The 17,187-nt window shown below is 47.1% G+C and overlaps 1 protein-coding gene across 3 annotated transcripts in view; it reads right to left on the bottom strand.

Moving 5' to 3' along the window:
- Positions 1-5,519: 5,519 nt before the first annotated feature.
- The window catches only part of cers3a (ceramide synthase 3a), a 151,875-nt gene continuing 140,207 nt past the window's right edge, over positions 5,520-17,187 (bottom strand). For all 3 annotated transcript variants that reach the window (XM_041175129.1, XM_041175128.1, XM_041175131.1), the window contains one exon: positions 5,520-6,674. In XM_041175129.1, coding sequence (XP_041031063.1) covers positions 6,552-6,674 — 123 coding nt within the window. In that variant the 3' untranslated portion in view covers positions 5,520-6,551. The remainder of the gene's footprint in view (positions 6,675-17,187) is intronic.

Raw genomic sequence — 17,187 nt, 5'->3', positions numbered from 1 at the left:
TTGATGTGGTCTACATAGACTTTAGCAAGGCTTTTGATAAGGTCCCTCATGGAAGACTGGTCAAGAAAGTAAGAGCCCATGGGATCCAAGGCAAAATGGCATGTTTGATCCAAAATTGGCTGAGAGGCAGGAAGCAGGGGGTGATGGTAGAGGGATGTTTCCAGTGGGGTTCCGCAAGGCTTGGTGCTGGGGCCCTTGCTGTTTGTGGTGTACATAAATGATTTGGACTTAAATGTAGGGGGTATGATCAAGAAGTTCATAGATAACACGAAAATTGGTAGAGTGGTAAATAGTGAGGAGGATAGCCATAAACTGCAGGAGGATATCAATGGACTAGTCAGGTCAGGTGGGCAGAACAGTGGCAAATGGTTGTACTATGAATGGTAGGACCCTGGAAAGTACTGAAGATCAGAGGGACCTTGGTATGCATATGCACAGATCCCTGAAGGTAGCAGGGCAGGTAGATAAGGTGGTTAAGAAGGCATATGGGATACTTGCCTTTATTAGCTGAGGCATAGAATAGAAGAGCAAGGAGGTTATGCAGGCACTGTATAAAATGCTGGTTAGGGCATAGCTGGAGTACTGTGTGCAGTTCTGGTCACCACATTATAGGAAGAATGTGATTGCACTGGAGGGGATGCAGAGATTTACCAGGATGTTGCCCGAGCTGAAGGGTCTGAGCTATGAGGAAAGATTGGATAGGCTGGGGTTGTTTTCCTTGGAGCAGCGAAGGTTGAGAGGGAGCTGATAGAGGTGCATAGATAGGGTGGATAGGAAAGCACTTTTTCCATTACTGGAGGGGTCAATAATGAGGGGGCATATACTTAAGGTAAGAGATAGAAGGTTAAGGGGGAAGGCTGAGGAGAATTGTTTTCACCCAGAGGGTGGTGGGGGTCTGGAGCTCACTGCCTGAAAGGGTGGTTGAGTCAGAAACTCTCATAACATTTAAGAAGTATTTAGATATTCACTTGCATTGCCACAGCCTCCAGGGCAATGGGCCAAGCGCTGGAAAATGGGATTTGTGTAGTCAGATCTTTGTTGACCGGTGTAGACTGAATGGCCTCCTTCTTGCTGTAAACGTCTATAAATCTGAGAGTCGGGTTTGCTGAGTTCTCAAATGAATCACTGTCACTACAGTAATGGCCTCTGATAAATACCACAATAATATTCAGATAACAAATGGTTTATTGTAAACAAAATTGATAATTACCATCATCTTATCATTCACATTTTCAAAAGTAGAATACACACTCCAATGTCCTTACTGCATTAGAGTTCATGGTTATCTAAATATAAACATGATAAGAATGGAATCAGTAAAACTGCACTTATTCAGTAAAATATAAAAATATTAGAGATCTCTGGTTCGATTACTTTGGTACATTAATGTGTGATATTGGGTAGCGTAACAGAAGGGGTTCCTACTGCTGGTAAGAGGGCTTCACTCGCTGAGGGGACATGTCACAAACTTGGGTAATGGGTGACGCACAATCTACTGGTCAGAACATCACCCCTTGTCCAGCCACCAGCTCTGTTAGCTTCTCATGTAGCTGCTGCATGTGCTGGTCAAGACTCAGCTCAGGCCAGTTAAAGTGACCATCATTCAACTAATGAACTCATTGGCTCACAATTTCACTTAAATCCCGATACAGCTCAGCCCCCCCATACCTGTGCTACTTAGAAAAGGTGTGAAAGTAGACCTTAGTGTGGATTCAGAACTGTGTGGGTTATAACTGAGGAGCTCGGATTTGATTGGAGGAATCACTCCACGGTTGTGTCTTTCAGTCAAGTTGACTGTCCTCGGTTATAACCAGACAGCTCAATTTCTGAATGGAATTGTCGTTTCCAAAAGAAAGTTCAAATAAATATTTTGATGCTTTTGTTTTTGCTCTCACAGCTTCCCAAATGCTGCCCATCGTTGTTTTAATATTACAGGTTCTGTCTTGGTGGCCAGTGTATAAGCAGTAATTACACTCTGAGATTACAGCACCAACCCTCTAAACCCAGACTGAATCCGATACTGCTCCTTAACATTGAGTTGTATGGACACAGTATCCCCACACTCAGAGATCTCCCCAAATTCACATGTGAGACCCTCAGGCAATCATGAGGAAGGTGTTTAAGGATGATTGTTTATCTGGATTCAGTACACACAGTGTGAAGGAACATTTTTACAAAACTCACAGCAGATGGAGTGAAAACTTCTCTGCATTACTCCTTATTAAATTGTTCCTCTGGAGTTCACAGAATTGGCTGTCTAGTGTTTGAATAACAATGCAAGTACAGAACTTGTTGGTGTGGGATTTTCTGGCTTTGGGCTGTGCTGGAACATTCCATGTCAGGGTGGGGGAGGAGGGTGGGGGTTTACAGAGGAACCTTTCTGTTTGCTCCAGTATCATTTCCTGTTGGCTGATGCACAGAGAGCAGATGTGGAGAGAGCTTCAGCCAGGATACATCCACCTTCCAGGCTGACAAAAGGAAGTATGAATGTGACAGGAGAGCTTGGAGGGATAAAATACCAGGGAATTATTCAAAATGAGTGGTCAGCACTAGAAGATGGTGCCCAGCACTGCTAATCCATCACCATCTCCATCAAACCCACCAGCACTGGAAAAGAAATTTGAATAAAATAAAGCACAAGTAGTGCTGTTACCAGTCAAATACTAGGGATGGGTAGAAAAGGGTTGAGAGTAACAGAGAACTGGTCACCATACTACAGTGTGGCAACACTGGTGGGTCCAACAGTACTGGGGAACAGTGAGGGTAAGTTCTATATCTCATACTAGACTTCTGTTATCATAAAACAAAATAGAAAAGAGTTCACGCAAGGAAAATGATCCTAGTTTCTACATTTGTGGATTTGATTTGTAATGTGTTGGATTGTTATACATTACACTGAGCCTCAGTTTAATATGATTGGATCTGAGTATCGAGTCACTGTGTGAATTACAATGTTTTTGTGTTCCGTTTATGAGTAGGAGTTCAGGATATATAACAAATCCCCAGCACGTTGGACAGGACTTTATATCATCAGCAAGGCCAAGTAAAAACTTGGAGTCTTTGATCAATGCACTGGGAAAGCAGCTTGCTGCATTGGGAGGGAATGCTCATTTCATATGAAAGGAGAAAGCACTTGCATTTATATAGCACCTTTCACAACCTCACGTCATCCCAAATTGCTTTATAGCCAATTAAGTTTTGAACCGTAGTCACTGTTGTAATGTAGGAAACACAGCAGCCAATTTGTGCACAGCAAGATCCCTCAAACAGAATGTAATAAATAACCAGATCATTTGTTTCAGTGGATGTTGATGAGGGGCAAATATTTACTGAAAATAAATCATTGTTGGGAATTTTATGCAAAGTTTAACTTAAGATATTAAAAATACAAGAAATTAAATATTTGATCATTGGAAAACTGAACACTGGAGTAAATTCTGCCCTGTGTATTGTCAGTGCTCAGCCTGCTTTAACAGTGGCATTTCTCAGAGGTAGTTCCCTCCAGATTCACCATGATCTCAGGAGATATGCTCCTACTGAGTGAGAGCCCACAGTGGGAATACAGCATTGTCATAGTTACCCTGTTGCACTCTGCAGTAAAACTGAATTGCACCTGAGTCGCCGGTAAATACCTCAGGACAAGTGTCTGATTCTTTTGTATCAGTGAGGATGATCTTTCATTGAATCATTGTCCCAAAGCAGGTAGTGCAGGGCCAAGAATCAAGAAGACTGGACAAGGACACATCTCCCAACAAATCCCCGTCATTGAGATTTCCTCTACCCCTGTCCATTGCCCACATGTAAATAAGTAAACATGTAAACACGAGTAAATAACTGTGGTGGGGGGGGGCGCTCAAGGTATCGAACTCCAGCTGAGTCCCTCCTGTTCCCACTGCAGGTGAAAGGTGAGAGGAGCTGGGGACTGTCAAGGTCAGGGAAGGGTAGGGTTCAGTTTGATGGCCTAGCCAATTCTCTCCCCATTGCCCCCCCCCGCCCCCCCCCGCCCCCCCCCCCCCCCCACCCACCAACCTCTCTTGGACAGTTCCTTAGTGCTGAACAAAAACAGAATTACCTGGAAAAACTCAGCAGGTCTGGCAGCATCGGTGGAAAAGAAAAGAGTTGACGTTTCGAGTCCTCATGACCCTTTTCTTCTCCGCTGATGCTGCCAGACCTGCTGAGTTTTTCCAGGTAATTCTGTTTTTGTTTTGGATTTCCAGCATCCGCAGTTTTTTTGTTTTTACCTTAGTGCTGAGCTCATTCAGAGCAGCTTAAAAATTTGCCCCAGGATATGTTGGGGTCTCTTTCCCCTTTTCAAACTGGCACTGCCCATTCCAGCTGTTGTTCAGATTATCCTCTTGTACAGTACCCTCCCCAACACTTCCCCCTCCATCCCTACAGTGAAGAATACAGAGGCCTCTGTGGATCTGCCTTGACCAATCGTGAGGCAGGAACATGGACCAGGGTCACAATGGAATTGGACTAACTGTTGAATGTGCTGCTCTCACCCACCGACAATCCTCCTCTGGGGAAACCTTCTACCTGACCCATTGGTCTTGTTTCAAGAGTTTGTGGATGAAAGATGGCTGCTTACAGGATGCGACAAATGAGCATCTGATCTCAGATTAACTGTGAGGGGTTTAAAACGATGTGCTCATTCACTTAATAACTCAAATCATGTTATTCCCGAGCAGTTAATTCATTTTATCTGTTTAATAATTACCCTCTCTAACTATGAAGTCCTGCTCAACATTTCTCCTTCAACTGACATCACTCAAAGCAGATGATCTGGCCGTTAAAACCTATCTGTCTATGGGAGCTAGCTTTGTGCATGTTCAGTTCTATGTTTCCTACATTTCAGAAAGTACTTCATTTGGGAAGTCCAGAGAAAGGTGCTATATAAATGTATAAATATAAATTGTGGGTTCTTAATTAAATCAGAAGTGTGAGCTCATATTTATGAAGGGTATTTCTGTATTTTCACACTTGAGGCTGGATTTTCACCAGGAAACAGGAGTCGGGTTTGTTTACGGTTCATAAACTTGCATCAGGAAGGAAATTATTAAAATTCAGGATTTTACATGGGGAAGTCCTTAAACACCATGGAGGCAGCTTTCCTGGCCAACTAAGGGCATCAGGTGGACTCTCAAAGCTGGACAGCCAATCAGAGATATTCCAGCTCCAGAGGAGCTCCCGGCCACAGTACAAGGTAAACTGGGAAGGCGACTCAAGAAGAAGGAGCTCCCTCAGCCGCTTTTTAAAAAACGCAGCAGAAAAATACACAAAGCAGCCCTGCTGGGGTTGGGCAGGTGAAATCTCTCTACAGGGCGGCGTTTGGCTGTACCTCCAGGCAGGCAGGCAGGGAGGGTCTGTCGACCTGTCGGGAGCACTGGCTTCTCGGGCTGCCACTGGGTGCCCATCTCCAGTTGATCACCCCTGCCAACCCTTCCCCACCCCGCTGATCACCCCTGCCAACCCTTCCCCACCCCACTGATCACCCCTGCCAACCCTTCCCCACCCCATTGCATCAGAAAACTGGAGGCCAACTGGAACTCACCTTTAACAAAACCCCTAATGAGCCTAGTTGCCTGTCTGTCTCATGGGGGTAGGCTGTCTACCCAGGTCTCACACTCACCTCCCCCAAAATGGGCAGCACTGGGAATGGGTACCAACACTCCGCTGGGCATCAGCATTTTCAGGGCACCTCCCCCCAGCCTCTGTTCCTGCCTTCAGGGGCCCTAAAATTTCAGCCCTTTGTGTTTTCCCACTGACTTGAAGGTTAGAATTTGGCACTGGGTAATTCTGTTTGAAGTGTCAGTCCAAATATTGCACAACGAAGCGATTCCAACGTTCAAATGAATGGGCGGAAAATCAGAGGCTGCGTGATTCAAATATAGCTCCCTGCTCAGAATATCATTCAGAATGTCCCGCAGAATGGCAGAAGCAATGGTTATTAGCAAAATAAAGGTCATTTAGGACAATGAAAAGGGACCAGTGATGTTTAGTTTACTTTCTACAAAATCTACTTCGATTGGTAGGTTCATTTTAAGATTATGAGGCCTTGGACTCCTAGTGACCCAATGCTTATTGAATGTAATAGGAGCTGAGTGTGTCGGTTGTGAATTAGTCTGGAATACTGCAAGATGCCTTATGAAGCAGACCAGCAATGTTACTGCAGTGGATTTAAGAGTAAAAACAATCTGAACATTAAGAATCGATTTTAGAAATCTGTCCAGCCAATGAGGAACCTGGCCGGTGTTCCTCTTATGTACAATCTGTCAGCAGTGTGTGATGGTCAGTGTTGGCCAGATAATGTTTAACCTGCAGCAGTCTGACCTCTGAGATCAATGTTGAACACTTCAACACAGTTTCGTGAATAACTTTGAGAAACTCCAAAGAGGAAGAGCTCTACAAATATGACCGACTGCAGCCAACACTCACTTTAGTCCAGCTCCAATAACAGCACATTACTCATTTATCAACAACACTTGTTCCACAGGCATCACTACACACATTTTCATTCTTTTGTCGCCGGAGTTGACCTGGACTCGGTCTCAGTGGCTGTGATGGCTGTTAACTGCCAGCTTGTTTTTGGAGCCACCACCATTCTTCATGCCCTCATCGTCATCGTCACTCCCGTCACACTCTTCCTGATCACTCCGATCATCTCCATCCAGCTGAAAGACAAACAATGTTGCTCTGATTTAATGGGCCAATGTGCATTTCTGTTTAATGAAGATGATATTGGATCCTGAAACTTCGCAAGGTCAGAATGATCAATCTCAGCTGAAGAACCATGAGCTTGTTTGAATAAGACGACTGAGATTCAATTCCTATGTTACTGGTGCAGCCCAAAGCCCGGTGTTATTATTACATTATTGACACATGGCAAACTGTAATTTGCAGCAATAATCTTCCTAGAAGCAGCCCCAATAAAAAGGAGCCGCCCTGGATCTTAATTCCTTCCAGGTGTCCAGCTGGTGAGTTCAAATAAAACAGCTACTCCTCCAGATCCTGAATTGGACTCCAGCCCAGATTCAGGCAATGAAAGTCTGCTGGATCCAGTGGCTTTAATGGTCCTAGCGCATTACTAATTGAGATCCTAGTGGGTTAAGAGACATTGGGCGGGATTTTCTGCACCCACCCACCGCTGCAAGTCAATGGACTCCTGGCTGCTGAGCCAGAAAATCCCAGTCATTATTCAGACCTCGCAGCATCGTCCAACCCAGGGGTACTTGAAGCTGACTGCGGACACATTCCTCGGTCCCCTGCTCCAGCACCAGTGTGGCTCTTCTGCAGCGAGATCTGAGCAAATGGCACAGGACCACTAAGTCTTGTCCCACGTGCCAACATTGAGTTGCCAACCCTCCAGGATTGGCCTGGAGGCTCCAGGAATAGAAAATTAACCTCAGGATACTGCCACGAGTAGCCTGGGGAGAAAGAAATCATTGGAACGTTAAAAAAAAATTTCTCATTTATTCTTTGAAACCTTTCGCTGATTGGTTATAAATTCATTAGGGAAAGAGAAAGAAAGCTGTTTGGCTGGGACTCCAGAATCATCCAGTTGGCTAAAGGAGGATCCAATCATTTCCCAATTGGTTCAGCAGATACAAAGGGGACCAGATAGTGCAGGAAACCCTGGAGGGCATCTCCCTCAGCAACCAGCATTTAGCTCTAAATACTGGTGAGGGGGATGGCTCCCCTCAGGAGCACAGACATAGCCAAGTCCATGGTACCACAGCTGCTTCAGCTGCACGGGGGAGGTGGACAGGAGGAGGAAGATCAGAGGGAGGGGATTCAATAATGAGGCAAACAGACAGGTGTTTCTACAGCCGCAACCATGACTCCAGGATGCTATGTAGCCTCCCTGGCGCCGGAGTCAAGGATGTCATTGAACAGTGGTAGAACACTCTGAAAGGCAAACAGCCAGGGGTCATGGTCGATAGTCTGGGTCCAGTATGGGAAGGGTATCCTGCAGTCAGCATCACTATGAAGCAGTCTGGGAAGGGTGTCCTGCAGTCAGCATCGCTGTGAAGCAGTCTGGGAAGGGTGTCCTGCAGTCAGCATCGCTGTGAAGCAGTCTGGGAAGGGTGTCCTGCAGTCAGTATCGCTGTGAAGCAGTCTAGGAAGGGTGTCCTGCAGTCAGCATCGCTGTGAAGCAGCCTGGGAAGGGTGTCCTGCAGTCAGTATCGCTGTGAAGCAGTCTGGGAAGGGTGTCCTGCAGTTAGCATCACTATGAAGCAGCCTGGGAAGGGTGTCCTGCAGTTAGCATCACAGTCTGCACCGGAATGCTGCTTTGGGAGTTCGGTGAGGAGGGAATGAGGCGATCCTTTGAGTACTGTAAGTATGGTCGGGTAAGTATTTACTACTTTTATCACTTATAGTTTTTAAAGTATTATTTTGTGGTTCATCATTTGTAAGGGCTATATTCTGTAACAATGAGGAGCAGGGAAGAAGGGCCCTAGAGTAATTGATATTATTTGATATTAAGTATTTTCCAAAAGGTTTATTTAATTTAAAGAGGTATGTCATGGCAGGAGAGCTCAAAGCCATGGTATGCTCCTCCTGCTCGATGTGGGAAGCCGGGAACATTTCCAGTGCCCGGGGCCAGCATGTGTGTGGGAAGTGTCTCCAGCTGCAGCTCCTGGAAGCCTGGGTTTCGGAGCTGGAGCGGCAGCTGAGGAGACTGTGGAGCATCTGTGAGGTGGAGAATATCGTGGATAGCACGTATAGAGAGGTGGCCACATCACAGGCTAAGAGTCCACTGGCAGGAAGGGAATGGGTGACCACCAGGCAGAGCAAGAGGACTAGGCAGGCAGTGCAGGAATCTCCTGTGGCTATTCCCCTGCAAAACAGATATACCACTTTGGATACTGTTGGGGGGAATGGCCTCTCAGGGGAAAGCAGCAACAGCCAAATTCTTTGTACCACGGTTGGCTCTGCTGCACAGGGGAGGAGTAAAAGGTGCAGGAATGCAATAGTTAAAGGGGATTCAATTGTAAGGGGAATAGATAGGCGTTTCTGTGGCTGCAAACGAGACTCCAGGATGGTATTTTGCCTCCCTGGTGCTAGGGTCAAGGAAGTCTCAGAGCAGCTACGGGACATTCTGAAGGAGGAGGGTGAACAGCCAGTGGTTGTGGTACACATTGGTACAAACGACATAGGTAAAAAAATGGACGAGGTCCTAAAAGCAGAATATAGGGAGTTAGGAAGTAAATTAAAAAGTATGACCTCAAAGGTAGTGATCTCAGGATTACTACCAGTGCCACGTGCTCGTCAGAGTAGAAATAGCAGGATATATCGGATGAATACGTGGCTGAAGGGATGGCATGAGGGGGAGGGTTTCAGATTCCTGGGACATTGGGACTGGTTCTGGGGGAGGTAGGACCGGTACAAACTGGACGGGTTACACCTGGGCAGGACTGGGACTGATGTCCTAGGGGGAATATTTGCTAGAGCGATTGGGGAGGGTTTAAAATAAAATGGCAGGGGGATGGGAACCAATGCAAGGAGTCAGAGGAGGGGGAATCAAAGACAAGAACAAAAGACAGAAAGGGGAATAAGAAAAGTGATAGTCAGAGAAATCAAGGGCAAGAATCAAACAGGGCCTCAATGAAAAATAGTGGGAACAGGACAAGTAATGTTAAAAAGACAAGCCTTAAGGCTTTGTGCCTTAATGCGAGGAGCATTCACAATAAAGTGGATGAATTAACCACGTAAATAGACGTAAACAGGTATGATATAAACGGGATTATGGAGACAAGGCTGCAGGGTGACCAGGGATGGGAACTGAACATCCAGGGGTATTCAGTATTTAGGAAGGACAGACAAAAAGGAAAAGGTGGTGGAGTTGCATTGCTGGTTAAAGAGGAAATTAACGCAATAGTGAGGAAAGATATTAGCTCCGACAATTCGGGATCTGTATGGGTAGAGCTGAGAAACACTAAGGGGCAAAAAACGTTAGTGGGGGTTGTATATAGACCCCCAAACTGTAGTGGTGATGTTGGGAATGACATTAAACAGGAAATTAGAGACGCATGTAATAAAGGAACATCTGTAATTATGGGTAATATTAATGTGCATATAGATTGGGCAAATCAAATTAGTAACAATACCGTAGAGGAGGAATTCCTGGAGTGTATACGGGATGGTTTACTGGACCAATACATTGAGGAACCAACCAGAGAATAGGCCATCCTAGATTGGGTATTGTGTAATGAGAAAGGAATAATTGGCAATCTAGTTGTGCGAGGACCCTTGGAGATGAGTGACCATAATATGATAGAATTCTTCATCATGATGGAGAGTGATGTAGTTGATTCTGAGACTAGGGTCCTGAATCTTAATAAAGGAAACTACAATGGTATGAGGTGCGAGTTGGCTATGATGGATTGGGAAATGTTACTTAAAGAGATGACGATGGATAGGCAATGGCAAACATTCAAAGAGTGCATGGGTGAACTGAAACAATTATTTATTCCTGTCTGGCACAAAAGTAAAACAGGAAAGGTGGCCAAACCATGGCTTACAAGGGAAATTAGAGATAGTATTAGATGCAAGGAAGAGGCATGCAAATTGGCTAAAAAAAAACACAGACCTGAGGATTGTTTAGAATTCAGCAAAGGAGGACCAAGGGATTGATTATGAAGGGGAAAATAGAGTACAAGATTAAGCTTGCAGGGAACATAAAAACTGACTGTAAAAGTCTCTATAGGTATGTGAAGAGGAAAAGATTGGTGAACACAAATGTAGGTCCCTTACAGTCAGAAACAGGGGAATTTATAATTGGGAACAAAGAAATGGCTGACCAACTAAATACATACTTTGGTTCCGTCTTCACAAAGGAGCACACTAATAACATACCAGAAATGTTGGGGAACACAGGGTTTAGTGAGAGGGAGGAACTGAAAGAAATCAGTATTAATGGTGTTGGGGAAATTAATGGAATTGAAGGCCAGTAAATCCCTGGGGCCTGATAATCTACATCCCAGAGTACTTAATGAAGAGGCCCTAGAAATAGTGGATACATTGGTAGTCATCTTCTGAGATTCTATAGACTCTGGAACAGTTCCTACAGATTGGAGGGTAGCTAATATAACCCCACTATTTAAAAAGAAGGTAGAGAGAAAACAGGGAATTAAAGACCAGTCAGCCTGACGTCAATAGTGGGGAAAATTCTAGAGTCAGCATGGATTTACGAAAGGGAAATCGTGCTTGACATAGCTACTGGAATTTTTCAAGGATGTAACTAGTAGAGTTGATGAGGAGGAGCCAGTGGATGTGGTTTATTTGGACTTTCAGAAGGCTTATGACAAAGTCCCACATAAGAGATTGGCGTGTAAAATTAAAGCGCATGGGATTGGGGGTAGTGTATTGAGATCGATAGAAAACTGGTTAGTAGACAGGAAACAAAGAGTAGGAATAAACGGGTCTTTTTCCAAATGGCAGGCAGTGACTAGTGGGGTACCGCAGGGATCGGTGCTGGGACCCCAGCTATTCACAATATATATTAATGATTTAGATGAGGGAATTAAATGTAATATCTCCAAATTTGCAGATGACACAAAACTGGGTGGGAGGGTGAGCTGTGAGGTGGATGCACAGATGCTTCGGTGTGATTTGGACAAGCTGAGTAAATGGGCAAATGCATGGCAGATGCAGTATAATGTGGATAAATGTGAGGTTATCCATTTTGGTAGCAAAAACAGGAAGGCAGATTATTATCTGAATGGCTATAAATTGAGAGAGGGGAATGTGCAATGAGACCTGGGTGTCTTTGTACACCAGTCGCTGAAGGTAAGCATGCAGGTGCAGCAGACGATAGAGAAGGCAAATGGTATGTTGGCCTTCATAGCCAGAGGATTCGAGTACAGGAACAGGGATGTCTTGCTGCAATTATACAGGGACTTGGTGAGACCACACCTGGAATACTGTGTGCAGTTTTGGGTATCCTTATCTGAGGAAGGATGTACTTGCTATAGAGGGAGTACAGCGAAGGTTTACCAGACTGATTCCTGGGATGGCGGGACTGACATATGAGGAGAGATTGAGCCGATTAGGATTATATTCACTGGAGTTCAGAAGAATGAGGGGGGACCTCATAGAAATCTATAAAATTCTAACAGGACTAGACAGGGTAGATGCAGGAAGGATGTTCCTGGGGGTGGGGGAGTCCAGAACCAGGGGTCACAGTCTGAGGATATGGGGTAGACCATTTAGGACTGAGATGAGGAGAAATTTCTTCACCCAGAGAGTGGTGAGCCTGTGGAATTCACTACCACAGGAAGTAATTGGGGCCAAAATATTGTATGTTTTCAAGAAGGAGTTAGATATAGCTCTTTGGGTGAAAGGGATCAAAGGGTATGGGGAGAAAGCGGGAGCAGGCTATTAAGTTGGATGATCATCCATGATCATAATGAATGGCGGAGCAGGCTCGAAGGGCCGAATGGCCTACTCCTGCTCCTAGTTTCTACGTTTCAATGTCTATGTTTCTATATAGGTAGAAAAAGCATAAGGAGCAGGATAAGGTTCTGTAGGCAGAAATCAGGGAGCGAGGAAAGAAATGAAAAAGTGGGACCTCAAATATAATAATCTCTAGATTATTCCAGGCTAGTGAGTACAGAAAACGGAGGATAGACCAACTGGGTGTGTGACTGGAGAGGTAGTGCAGGGGGGAGGATTCCTGGGGCATTGGGAACGATTTGGGGGTGGTGGGGCCTGGACCAGCTGGATGTCTGCACCTCAAATGGGCCAGGGACCAATCTTGCAGCAGAGTGGTTTAATAATACTGCTGGGGGCTCAGACCCTGAGTGGATTCAGAAAGGAGAGAAGCAAAGCTGGAAATAGAAGGCAGAAAATCAGGAAGCAAGTATGGAAAGCAGAGAAAACAACACCAGAAAATAGACAACAGCGCAGTTGTTCAATGATTAATTCTATTTACTTAAATGCAAGGAGTCTAGTGAATAAGGCAGAGGACACTGATAGGCACTTGGCAGCATATCACAGCTTGTTACTGAAATGTGGTTTAAAGGAGCTCGGGAATGGCAGCTCAACATTCCTGGTGACAGGATTTTCAGGTGGGATAAGGAGGAGGATAAAAACGGAGGCATCACAATATTGGTTAAAGAAACAATCACTGCTTCGAGGAGGGAAGATATTCCAGAATGAGCGACTAATGAAACTGTGTGGGTTGAACTGAGAGGGGCAGCTACACTGCTGGAAGTGTATTAGACAGTCACAGTCAGAGGGATTCACAGAGCAAAAATATGGAAGCAAATCTCAGAGAAATGCAGAAACAACAGGGCTGGCCTAGTGGGGGATTTCAACCCTAATATTAACCTGGATAAATTCAGTGTAAAACTTATAGAGTAGGCAGAATTTCTTAATGCATTCAGGAGAACCTTTTAGCCAATAAGTATCACACGAAAAGGTGCAGTTCCGAATGTAGTTTCAGAGAATGAAGCTGGGCAGGTGGAAAGTGAGTTTTTCCAGGTAATTCTGTTTTTGTTTTGGAAGGGGAATCAGGGTGGGAGGCGCTGTGGGGAGCGGGATCGTTGGTTGAATTTTTCCAGCCCCAAGGTGGTGGACTGGGAGGGGGGGGGTGGATTGGGAGAGGGGGGAGGATTGGGAGAAGGGGGGATGTGGATTGGGAGAGTGGATTGGGAGGGGGGAGGATTGGGAGGGGGGAGGATTGGGAGAAGGGGGGTTGGTTGATTGGGAGGGGGGGATGTGGATTGGGAGAGTGGATTGGGAGGGGGGAGGATTGGGAGGGGGGGATGTGGATTGGGAGAGTGGATTGGGAGAGGGGGGATGTGGATTGGGGGGGGGAGGATTGGGAAAAGGGGAGTTGGTTGATTGGGAGGGGGGGATGTGGATTGGGAGAGTGGATTGGGAGAGGGGGGAGGATTGGGAGGGGGGGATGTGGATTGGGAGAGTGGATTGGGAGAGGGGGGATGTGGATTGGGGGGGGGGAGGATTGGGAAAAGGGGAGTTGGTTGATTGGGAGGGGGGGATGTGGATTGGGAGAGTGGATTGGGAGGGGGGGGAGGATTGGGAAAAGGGGGGTGGTGGTTGGGGGTGGTGGATTGGGGGGGCGGTGGATTGTGAGAGAGGGGTGGATTGGGAGGGGGGATGTGGATTGGGGGGGGGAGGATTGGGAGAAGGGGGGTTGGTTGATTGGGAGGGGGGGATGTGGATTGGGAGAGTGGATTGGGAGGGGGGGATGTGGATTGGGAGAGTGGATTGGGAGGGGGGAGGATTGGGAGGGGGGAGGATTGGGAGAAGGGGGGTTGGTTGATTGGGAGGGGGGGATGTGGATTGGGAGAGTGGATTGGGAGGGGGGGGAGGATTGGGAAAAGGGGAGTTGGTTGATTGGGAGGGGGGGATGTGGATTGGGAGAGTGGATTGGGAGGGGGGGGAGGATTGGGAAAAGGGGGGTGGTGGTTGGGGGTGGTGGATTGGGGGGGCGGTGGATTGTGAGAGAGGGGTGGATTGGGAGGGGGGATGTGGACTGGGAGGGGGGGGGTGGATTGGGAGAGGGGGGAGGATTGGGAGAAGTGGGGTGGTGGTTTGGGAAGGGGGGTGGATTGGGGGGGGGGAGGATTGGGAGAGGGGGGATGTGGATTGGGGGGGGGGAGGATTGGGAAAAGGGGAGTTGGTTGATTGGGAGGGGGGGATGTGGATTGGGAGAGTGGATTGGGAGGGGGGAGGATTGGGAGAAGGGGGGTTGGTTGATTGGGAGGGGGGGATGTGGATTGGGAGAGTGGATTGGGAGGGGGGAGGATTGGGAGAAGGGGGGTTGGTTGATTGGGAGGGGGGGATGTGGATTGGGAGAGTGGATTGGGAGGGGGGAGGATTGGGAGGGGGGGAGGATTGGGAGAAGGGGGGTTGGTTGATTGGGAGGGGGGGATGTGGATTGGGAGAGTGGATTGGGAGGGGGGGGAGGATTGGGAGAAGGGGGGTGGTGGTTGGGGGTGGTGGATTGGGGGGGGCGGTGGATTGTGAGAGAGGGGTGGATTGGGAGAAGGGGGATGTGGATTGGGAGAGTGGATTGGGAGGGGGGGGAGGATTGGGAGAAGGGGGGTGGTGGTTGGGGGTGGTGGATTGGGGGGGGCGGTGGATTGTGAGAGAGGGGTGGATTGGGAGAAGGGGGATGTGGATTGGGAGAGTGGATTGGGAGGGGGGGTGGTGACAGGAAAATAGCTGGGATCCACTTCAGGATGAAATCCCGATGTATACCCTAGCGGAAAGTTTTCCTGGGGATGGGCTGAGATGCAGTTGGAGTTGGGCAAATTAATCTGCATACTTAAAGTATCAAGTAGGAGCCATTTTGTGTGCTGAATGGACATATTTCCAGACTCCCTGTGGCAATCTAGGGGTGACCACTGGAGCCGAGAATCCGGCCCCCGAAGGTGTTGGCTGCCCCTGCAGCTGAAATCTGGGGCATTTCCCATCTGATCAGAGAGGTCGGCCTGACTGAGTGCCCCCATATTGAGACCCCCCAACTGCCTCAAAGGTGCCCACCTCTCCTGGTCCAATCCACGAGGCTCCAGAGCTGCCAGGCGTCTGATTGGGCCACCAGAGTCATCGGCCCACCCGCCAACCATGATTGGACAGTGGCTTGGAGCTGGCCAATTAGAAGGCTGCCTGTGGGGATATCGCTGTGCCAGTCTCGCTGTCAGCAAGTGCGAGGTCAGCATGCTCGTTTAGTGCCAACATTGGGGGGGGGGTCCCAAAGTCCACAGTTCAGTTAAATTTAGACTTGTTATGGATAAAGAAAAAGATAGATCAAAAGTTTTAAACTGGAGTAAGGCCAATTTTATGAAGCTGAGATACGATTTAGCAAAGAATGACTGTGAGCAGCTACTTGAATATAAATCTGTATCAGAGCAAATGGGACACAGTCAAGGAGAGAGACAGGATTCAGAACAAATTTGCTCCCACAAAAATGAGTGGGGTTCGATCACAATGAGAGTCAAGCATGAGACTCGGGCGCAATGAGACCCGAGCAATGCAGTGACCTGTAAAAGTTACCAGCTGAAGGACATAAGTAGATGGGAGTCAGAGTGAAATAAACCAATATCCTGTGTAGACTCCAGTGTTTTTTTGTCTTTAGGATGTAATGTTTCGATAATGAATGTTTGGAACAAACACTAGTCTTGGAGCGCCACCTTGTGGCTACATTCACCAGCTGATCGGTGATGTTTACAAACACTGACCAGAAAGGCTCCATCTCCAGTTTGTGCTGCCTTGACTGGTCCCAGTGGACAGCAGCAGTTAGAGTGTTACAATCTGTCATAATACCTTTGGGAGAAATCAGCCAAAAATAAATCTTTTTTATTGCTGTTATGTGACTACCTGTCCATAGCTGGAAAGTATGTCAGTGTCAGCTCAGTGACAGCGCTTTCACCTCACAGTCAGAAGGTCCTGAGTTCAAGCTTCCGCTGCAGATACTTGAGGGGGCAACGGAGGTGAATATCCAGTATGGCTACAACACTGACATCTCCAGCCGGCTATGTGGAAAATTTCTGAGGTATGTGCTGTACATAAAAAGCAGGACAAATCCAACCCAGCCAATTACCGCCCCATCAGTCTACTCTCCATCATCAGTAAAGTAATGGAAGGGGTCATCAACAGTGCTATCATGCGGCACTTGCTTAGCAATAACCTGCTCACTGATGCCCAGTTTGGTTCTGGCAGAACCACTGAGCTCCTGACCTCATTACAGCCTTGGTTCAAACATGGACAAAAGAGCTGAGCTCCTGAGGTGAGGTGACAGTGACTGCCCTTGACATCAAGGCAGCGTTTGACTGAGTGTGGCATCAAGGAGCCCTAGCAAAACTGGAGTCAATGGAAATCAGGGGGAAAACTTTCCACTGGTTGGAGTCATATCCAGCACAAAGGAAAAGGGTTGTGGTTGTTGGAGGAAAATCATCTCAGCTCCCAGACATCACTGCAGGAGTTCCTCAGGGTAGTGTCCCAGGCTCAACCATTTTCAGCTGCTTCATCAATGACCTTCCTTCAATCACAAGGGCAGAAGTGGGGATGTTTGCTGATGATTGCACAATGTTCAGCACCATTCGTGATTCTGCAGATACTGAAACAGTCCATGTCCAAATGCAGTAAGACTTGGACAATATCCAGACTTGTCTGACAAGTGGCAAGTGACAGGTAATGACTATCTCCAAGAGA

Source organism: Carcharodon carcharias, chromosome 26, assembly GCF_017639515.1.
Source record: "Carcharodon carcharias isolate sCarCar2 chromosome 26, sCarCar2.pri, whole genome shotgun sequence".
Classification (NCBI taxonomy): domain Eukaryota; kingdom Metazoa; phylum Chordata; class Chondrichthyes; order Lamniformes; family Lamnidae; genus Carcharodon; species Carcharodon carcharias.
Note: the sequence above shows the minus strand (reverse complement) of the source record. Positions and strands in the feature narration are given on the sequence as shown.